General features: G+C 47.0%; 1 protein-coding gene across 1 annotated transcript; it reads right to left on the reverse strand.

The window, feature by feature from the left end:
* Positions 1-56: 56 nt before the first annotated feature.
* Positions 57-1,979, reverse strand: LOC120832998 (nanos homolog 1). Its single transcript, XM_040199749.2, has one exon. It carries the CDS (start codon positions 1,627-1,629, stop codon positions 955-957), a length of 675 nt encoding a protein of 224 aa, XP_040055683.1. The 5' UTR covers positions 1,630-1,979; the 3' UTR covers positions 57-954.
* Between the last annotated feature and the right edge of the window lie 6,598 nt (positions 1,980-8,577).

The raw sequence follows: 8,577 nt of genomic DNA on the forward strand, positions 1-8,577 counted from the left end.
ATGGTGACGTGTGGTATTTGTTGTGTCTTAAAATCACTTGCACCAAATAGTCACGGTCAAGAAAAATGCAAATTACACGTTTATTCAGAGTCATTTACAGCGAATATACATAAAGTAAAAATAAAAGTACATAAAACCTTTCTATTAACAGATAGAGACTTTGGAATGTCAGGCTTTGCATTGCTAAAATGTTTCACCCCTCAATTACATTTACAAGAGTTGCAGAAATACAATTCCACTTGAAAAAAAATCTATTCAGCATCTTTGTTTTTGAACAGGGAACTGAAATAATAGAGCTTGGAGCTACTTGAAGAGAGATCTTCCTTTTACATTCAGGTGTAATTTGCAAAAAACTATCCACATGAAATCACATCATGAATATAAGACGTGATACAACATATAAACAATATACAGACGTGACCCTTTAGGTTTCAATACAAAAGTGTATTCCTTTGGTAGAAAACATTTATCTGCAGGAAGAAAAAAAGTGTGCTCGATATAAAGAAGTACATCTTGAACGGCCGACAAAGGGGACTTGACATTCATATCTCATATCAGGAGTGCTGCATATTCATGTTGGCATCTCATCATAATAAACCCAGAGCAGCGCGCGGACATGCACGCGCACTGTGCTTCTGATCGCAGCATGAAGGTGGTCATTCACAGGTCGATCTGTACAGTACTTTGGTTCATTTTCACCAAGTCTTTAAGAGTGCTGGATGGGGGGGGGGGGGGGGGGGAGCGCGCGCGCGCGCGCGCAATGCATCCAAGTAAACTATGTGCCCAAAGAGAGAAAAACATTACAAATGAAGCGGCGACCAAGAAAATAGAGGAACATCTTTTGCACCAGACTTTTCTAGTGCATGCCATGGAGAGCGGGTCGTGGGGGCAAAATCACGGCCATACACACAAGTCATTTACAGTGCAACTCAAACTCCCTTCGCCTCTTCTGCCTCAGAAGACTTTCATCCGTTTGCCCGTCGCGCGGCCGCCCTTCGCCGCTCTCTGGCCCGGCTGCTCTCTGGACAGCGGGCAGTACTTGATGGTGTGCGCGTTGTCGCCGTTGGCGCTGCACAGCGGGCAGGTGTACGCGCGCAGGATGGGGCACAGCACCCTGCCGTCCGCCGTCTTCAGGATGTGGGTGCCGTAAACCTCCTCCGGCGCGCCGTTATTCCGACAGAAGACGCACACCTTCGGCTCCGGCTTGCCCCTCTGGGTCAGTTTGCGCCTCCGGTCCGCGGAGAGCAGGTCGAGGCCGGCGAAGCTGCCCCTGTAAGGGGGCGAGTCTCTGCCTCCCGGCGGCGAGTCGCCGGCCAGGTGCTCGTAGGGCCTCAGCAGCGCGATGCGCTCCCTCAGGTCGTAGATGGAGATCGGCGGGGAGCCCGGGGCCGCGCAGCAGCAGTCCAGGTGTGCGTCGCCGTGCCCGATTACGCAGGAGCACACCGGCGAGTCGTCCTCCAAGCCCAGCGTCGCTTTCAGGGACTCCGTGATGGAGTTGGGTCCGCAGGACGCGCTGTTGATCTTGTTTTTGGCGACCAGTGTCGACAGCCCGAGGTAGTCGTTCCAAAAATTGAAAGTGTTGTCGTAGGGCGAGCGCGCGTCCAGGTAGCCGCTGTCTAGAAGGTCCATCCTGTCACAGCCGCACAGTCCGACGTCCGCAGAGGTGAGGAGGCTTTTTCGGGCGGTGTGTCCGTCAGCATGAGTGGTCTGGCGGAGGGTGGGGAGGGGGGGGGGTCTGTTCTCTGCTCTCGCTCGGTCTCGTGTGCAGAGCAGTCAACATGTAGGCGCTGATAAACGCCCTCCAGGATGAAACCAGGGGGGCGTGGCTTGGTTCAAGTTGATTACCTCTCCGTCGCCATAGGGTCCACAGAGCAGGGGAGGAGAGATGTGCCTGTTATCACTATGGAGCATCTCTTTGTGCCGCGAGAGAATCAGCCCTCCTGTTGGGGATGAACTGATTTGTAAGCTGCATTCTCTTTTATGACAGTTTTCCCCCCGTGTGTTCTGTTTTTTTTAGTGTCATCACATTCAAGGCAGGAGACATCAGCCTTGTCTTGGATACTTGGTAAAGTTCATTCATATTAATACTCGGTTGGTGCTGTTTTCACACCACAGGTTTATAAGTAGATGCCGGTACATTTTGTTTGCTTCTAGCTGAAGTTTATTTAAACTGCTTATTGTGCGTAATCAATGACTTTCTGAAATGTCCAAATCGATGCAGCAGAGGAAAAGACACCTAGACTGTTTGTTTATAATAAAGTCTCAACTCCAAAAACGCTGGATGCTACATTTTTCTCATAGCCTCTCACCCTAAACATGTGGTTTAGGGCCGTGCATATTGGTTCAGCCTAAGCTCAGAAAACCTTCATTAAATCACGAGGCTATTTTCTCAGAATGCACAAAACCTTTAAGGCCACTGATGCAGCACTAACCACCAGAGAACTGATCTGTGTGAAGCCATTGCAGGTCATCTCCGGGTAACTTCTCAACGCGGATAAAAGACATTGCAACTTCGAGTCGCATTGACTTTGTTATGGGCCCCAGACTCCGCAGCCACGGCCCCACACGCTAGATTATAATGAGTCTTATAGGTTCACATGATCCTGTGTGTTTAATTCCCCCCCGCTTGTGTAAGAAAGGGAGTCTACATGGACAGGAAATGTATTATACAGAAAGAAAAAATACTAAAAGTCAGTAGTCCGGCATAAAAAACAAATCACTAAACAAAAATCTAAAGAAACGACCATTCGAGATAATCAACAACAATTATGTTGTTTGCTTTGCGTCCGAGAAATATAACCAAACAAAGCGGTGTGCCTTTGAACGCGTCAGCAGGTCCCTTCCTGCCCTGATGGATCTTTAGTGAAGAGGACACATCTAAACCTTCCACGTGAAGCTGCCCCGTCCTCCCTGCACCTGTCCTGCTTCCCCCGAGCCCACGGCTTTGTGCTCACAACCAGCCGCCCTCTGCTCCATTGTCTCCTCCCTACAGCAGCCCGTTTAACTTCATTAATATGCATTAAAACGGAGTGTGCCACGCGTCTGTGTGCATGTGTGTGCATCAGTTAAAGCTCAGTAAAACGGCCTCCCATGAAGAGAGCTTGATAACTGACACTAACTGCTGAGCCGAAGACGGCGTTACTATTTTTATCAGACCCTCAAGTGAAATATTAAGGGCAGTCACAGTGGAGACAAAAGTCATTTGCATCTGTTATGTTTGAAAATTGGAGCTGAGATGCAGTTTGCCACCACTGTGGGGGGGGGGAGCGTGCGTCATTGATGAAATATAACAAAAACAGTCCTTCAGAATCTGAGACAGAGTCTCTAGAAATGATGTTACAGGAAAATGTATATTAAAACAAACCCATAGTTTTATCTTCCTACCTCTGGATTAAATGTTGTTGTTTTCATCTTTATAAGCATGTTTTCAGGTTTGTGTACATCCTCAATCAGTTTAAATGCGGTAAAAGTAAAAGGCCTGGATTTGGTGTTTGCTAAATTACTAAATCCGATGTTCAATCCTGTTAAAATCTAAAACTTGCACGACCCTGTGAACCCTGAAAAGGACTCTTTGAAAAGAGAATACTCGGCCACCGCTATAAAAGTTTCCGGCGAGTGGAGACGGCACAAAGCGTGAAGAAAAATCATGTTATTGAGACAGACATCTTATACTTGAGAATATATTATCACCAGAATACGCCACATGGTCTATTTCCAAGGTCACCCCCGGCTCTGTATGCACAAAGGAAATCATGAGAGAGCATTTAAAAGATGAATGGCTGCCAAATCACAATAGATAAATTGCATTGGGGCCAATATGACATGTGGCTCCGCGGCTTCAGACTGCCTATATGACCCGTAATGCAAAATGTGCTCGGCAGACACAAAGAAAGTATTGATAATGCAAATGAAAATACATCTACTTATTTATTTTTAAGTATTTTAAGTCCTGTGACTTGATAAAAAGCAGCAGCGTCTCTTCCAGAAGGATTTCTGGCACGAAAAAGGGAGTCACAGCAACTTTATTTGTATGAAACATTTTATGACACAAAGCAACATAAAAATGGATTTTAAAACACAACAGAGCTGTTAAACAGACAAAAAAAGAATAAACCGGAAGTGCTGTTTCAGTGCAGTTTTAGTTAACAGTAAATCACAAAGCTAATAATGGAAACTAAAGAAAATCCAGAGTTAATTTAATGCACCTGAACGTGTCGCGATGCATCGCAGTAGTTTGAGCTATGTGTATATTTCACTATCAGTTCCTGTTAGAAATTCTACTCTCTTCCACTACTACTCTCTGTCTATCATTCTAGGGTATTATGGGTTATAAATATATTTTTCTTACAGAGCAAATCCCATGAAAAGACTGAAACCAACCATGAATGTGGCCGTTGTTTACTTCTGTTTGAGTAATGTTTTCTAGGTGTTCGTGTGTATCTGTGTGTTCTTTTAAGATCTTTGGTAGATGCCACTTGGTTTTGGGAATTTGAGAGTGCAACAGACAGGAAGTCAGAAAACATTTAGACACAAACAAACGCATGCTTCATTTTTATCTTTTTATTCTATTTGTGGAAATTGAGAAAAAGAAAAACTGGAAACTAGTGTTTTCACGTGAACAATTTGCTCAGTTCTCGGTCCCACATCATTCAGAATGTGCTGCGGTGTTTTAAAGGTCATTTGTGTACATTAGGAAAGTCACACACTGATTGGTATTTGAAGTTCAAGTGCAGTTACTCCTTGCTGGGAAGCAAGGAGCTCTAAAAGATTTAAAGTACATTTTAGGCGTTTAAAGCACTTAAAAAGAGTGCACAATAACCTCGCTAAGATAACCAGAAGGATTCTGGAGAGTTACTTCCTGTGGAGCCAAATAGAAGCTTTGTTCACACAATGTGTGGCCATTGTTTGCCTCTGTTTACTCCACAGTCCTATCTGGCCTCCACACAGGCTGCTACCGAGTATGAATCACATCTATTAGGCTTTTGTTTTTGTGAGTCTTAAGCTTTGGCCTTCGAAGGGTTAAAAAGAATCTTCACGGGTGAATTTGGTTCTCCGACTGTGACGATTGCACCCCGAGGCCTCCTAGGAAGCTCGGTCTGCCCAACAGCCGAGGCCGAGATGGGCAGACCCGGCTCCCCCATTCATCACTGTCAAGTTGAATGGAAAATTAACAAATCCCTTAATTAAAAGACCTCTCTAGACTCTGCTGGGGGTGTGTGTGTGTGTGTGTGTGTGGCACGTGCCAGCTGCACCGCTACAGTGTGCAAACGGCCTGGCAGAAGAGACACGCACACCCACACAACACCCCCTCCCATGCAAACATACACACAAACACGCCTGCCGTCGCTTCATTTGCACAAACCGCATTATGCGGCCGGCCGGAGGAGCGCTTCATTCTGGATCCCTGCAAAGTCCCCAGACACTGAGCGGTGTGGGGAGGAGTCAGTTGGGCCTTTTGAGCCCTGACCTCTGCCTCCTCTCTTGGGAATATAAGACTGCATCCCTAACGGCCCGTCCATCTGCACGCACACACACACACACACATACGTGCGCACACGCACACACCTTCTGCTCCTTGAGTCGACCCGGCTCCAGACGCGTGTCGCCGTCACCAGCAGCAATGGGGGAATTCTAAACAGGCCAAGGTCAACCCGAAATTAGGGGGTGCCTTTTGGCCTGTCGAGTGCTTTGTCACGACCACCGGCTCTCTATTACTTACCCCCAAAAAACCTCGGCCCCCTCCCCCCCCCCGTCTGCTCCCGTCATGTATTCACACACGCAAACACAATTTCCCCTTCACACGGGGATGGCCATTAATGTAATTATATATATATATATTAGGGCTGTCAACATAAACTCATTCATCTATGCGATTAATGAGGTCAAGAATAATGCAACAAAATATTTTAGGGTAGTTAACGTACCTTTTGTTTACTTGCGGAAATTGACCGTGAACAAAACGTCTGCTAGCTGCAGTCAGTTACATCGGAGAAAGCAAGACAGTAGCTCAAGATGGAGAGAGCTTTTTGCATTGCATACATTTACATAAGTAAAAGAAACAGAGGCGCGACATACAGCGGAGAACTGTACAGCGGAATTCCACCACGTGTCAAACGAGTGGCAAACGGACCACTTAAAGCACCGCTATGCTAAGCTAGCTGCTAGGCTAAGCTAGCCGGTGGAATTCTGCCTCCAACATGATCAAATGTGTGTAGTTTTGTGTTTAAAATAACATTAACACATTAAAATACACGTTTTCTAGAGTGATTACTCGAAGAAAAACAAACATTCATCAAAATCAGCATTGTAACAACAACAACGTTCATTAATCGCCATTAATCGAGATTAATGAATTTCAAAATGAGCGATAATTTGTTATTTTCTTTAAATCTATTGGCAGCCCTAATATATATACATATTTATATTCAGGTTTTATGTGAATATTGTGACATCTTTAACTGAGGTTGCAGCCCCCGATTCTTTTCATCATCATATATAATAATTAGAGTGTTAAATGGTGGAAATGATATATTTTTATTACTGTAAAAAAAGGGACTAAAAACTCTCCGCTGTAACAAAACCTGTCACCACAGCGAGGAGGACGAGGAGGAGGGAAGTTGTGGGCCCCCGGATCACAAACTTGTTTAACTCACCCAAATCTGCAGAGATCAGAGTGGGAAGTGGTCAAAGGGTTCAGAGTGCATCGGCACAAAGGGGCCGAGGGGATTAGAGCCCCCGCGATGCCCTTCATCTCCGGGGGGCCGCAGCCAGAGCACCTTTTGTTGGGTTAACTAACGGCACTTCCCATGAACGCAGTGAGCGGACCGATCCCTTTTTAATGATGCAGGGAAAATTCCATCGTCCCCGATTACCTCGATGCCTTCCAGAGGCGCCTTTGTCCCGCACACCGTGTCGGCCTTTTAAACTGTGCAGCCAGGCGAGAGGACTGCGAGGCGTTTGAAGTCCACCACCAGGGTTTTTCTCCCCGGTAGAAATAACCGGTTACTGAAACACTGCTGATACCTTATGGTTAGCGCGTAATGCTAAAACTAGCACTGTCGGGGCTTTAATTGCCACCGTGGCCACTGATGTCTAAAATATATGCAGTAGTATGGAGCCTAATGAGCTGTGTGATAGTGCCATGAAGTAGTGAATGTGTATGTGGAAGGTTTTATTGGAACCATCCAAGTTATCTTGAACCCCCCCCCTTCCCTGTGTGATCCCCATTGTCCTACAGCGCTGTACAATACCTCGTTTAGAATAAGGGAAATTGAAAATGTAGAGGAAAAGCCTGTGGATGATCAAAGCCAGCAGGGTTCATCCTCAGAGGACCACGCCGTCGGCTCGGTGTGCTTGTTCCTCACAGACCACCTGATCCGAGCGGCAGATGTAGCTCGCGCTGTGATCCTCCTGCTACGCAGCTGCTGTCGTGTTTGCATTCTGAAAGTGAATTACAAGGAAACTTTAGACTTCTACACATATTTGAGTTAACTGCTCACATGGCCGGATCGTAATCTCATTTTCAGTATACGTGTTCTTCAATGTGTTCACCGTGAAATCTGATGCTATTTCTTCATTAAGTGATTTCTTATGACTTGAGTACTTTTAGTAAAACAAACTAAACTGTAGCTACTTTTGGTTCAGTGGCTCCAACGCAAGAAGCCATTTTATTATTGGAGAACTGGAGGCCATTGCAAACCAAGTCAGTAGGTTTCTGGTGGGTTTTATTATTCTATCCGTTGGCCCGAAAGAGCCGCAGCTGGATTCATTGCAATGAATGAAAGCAGGAAGCCATTGTTCGCTGCATAGAGAACACTAATCACTGCCTCACTCAGTCTCAGTGCAGTTCTGCATCTCCTGTATTTACCGAGTTTGTTGTGAAAGGGCTCCAAGTGACCAAATATGACACTCTTTGCCAGTTGGGCTTTCCCGCATCAAACGGCTCCTCTGACGGCGGCGGTGGATCTGCACACCTCAGGCAGGTTACAAGAATCGCTAACAGTGATTTACTGCTATTAGTGGAGCCACGCTCCCATCTGCAGAGCACACACACACACACACACACACACACCAGTGGACCGGTGGACCCATGTGCAGACCGGTGCAGGCCTGGCAGCGCAGGGGTCGATATATACCGCCCGGGATCCCAGATGGGTCCCCGCTCGGCAGCGCCGGCGGCTGGCGCCGCGGCCTGGGCGCCGGCCAGATGGGCCACCCTGAAAGGGGCTGAGCCTGTCAGGCCCAAACAGGCCGATCCTATTACCGCGGGCCAAGGCCGGAGCCTGGATCCACACACGCATCATCAGGGGAACCCACGTTATCACGCCTGACTGCGGCAGGCTGGATTCCCCATGTTGTATGTGTGTGTGTGTGTGTTTGGGGGGGGGGGGGGGGGGGGAGGGGGGCGTCTCACCTGCGTGGCTCGCAGATGTTTTCATTGCTGTTCAAAACCGGAAAAAAAAAATCTGGTTCCATGTGGGTTTTGTGTGTTTAGATAACAACACAAGTGAATTCTGGTCCCAGGGACATGGATGGATGAGCACCGGCTGCCTGGTGATGCGGCTCATTTTCAGTACG

The sequence above is a fragment of the Gasterosteus aculeatus genome, chromosome 15 (genome assembly GCF_964276395.1).
Source record: "Gasterosteus aculeatus chromosome 15, fGasAcu3.hap1.1, whole genome shotgun sequence".
NCBI classification, from domain to species: domain Eukaryota; kingdom Metazoa; phylum Chordata; class Actinopteri; order Perciformes; family Gasterosteidae; genus Gasterosteus; species Gasterosteus aculeatus.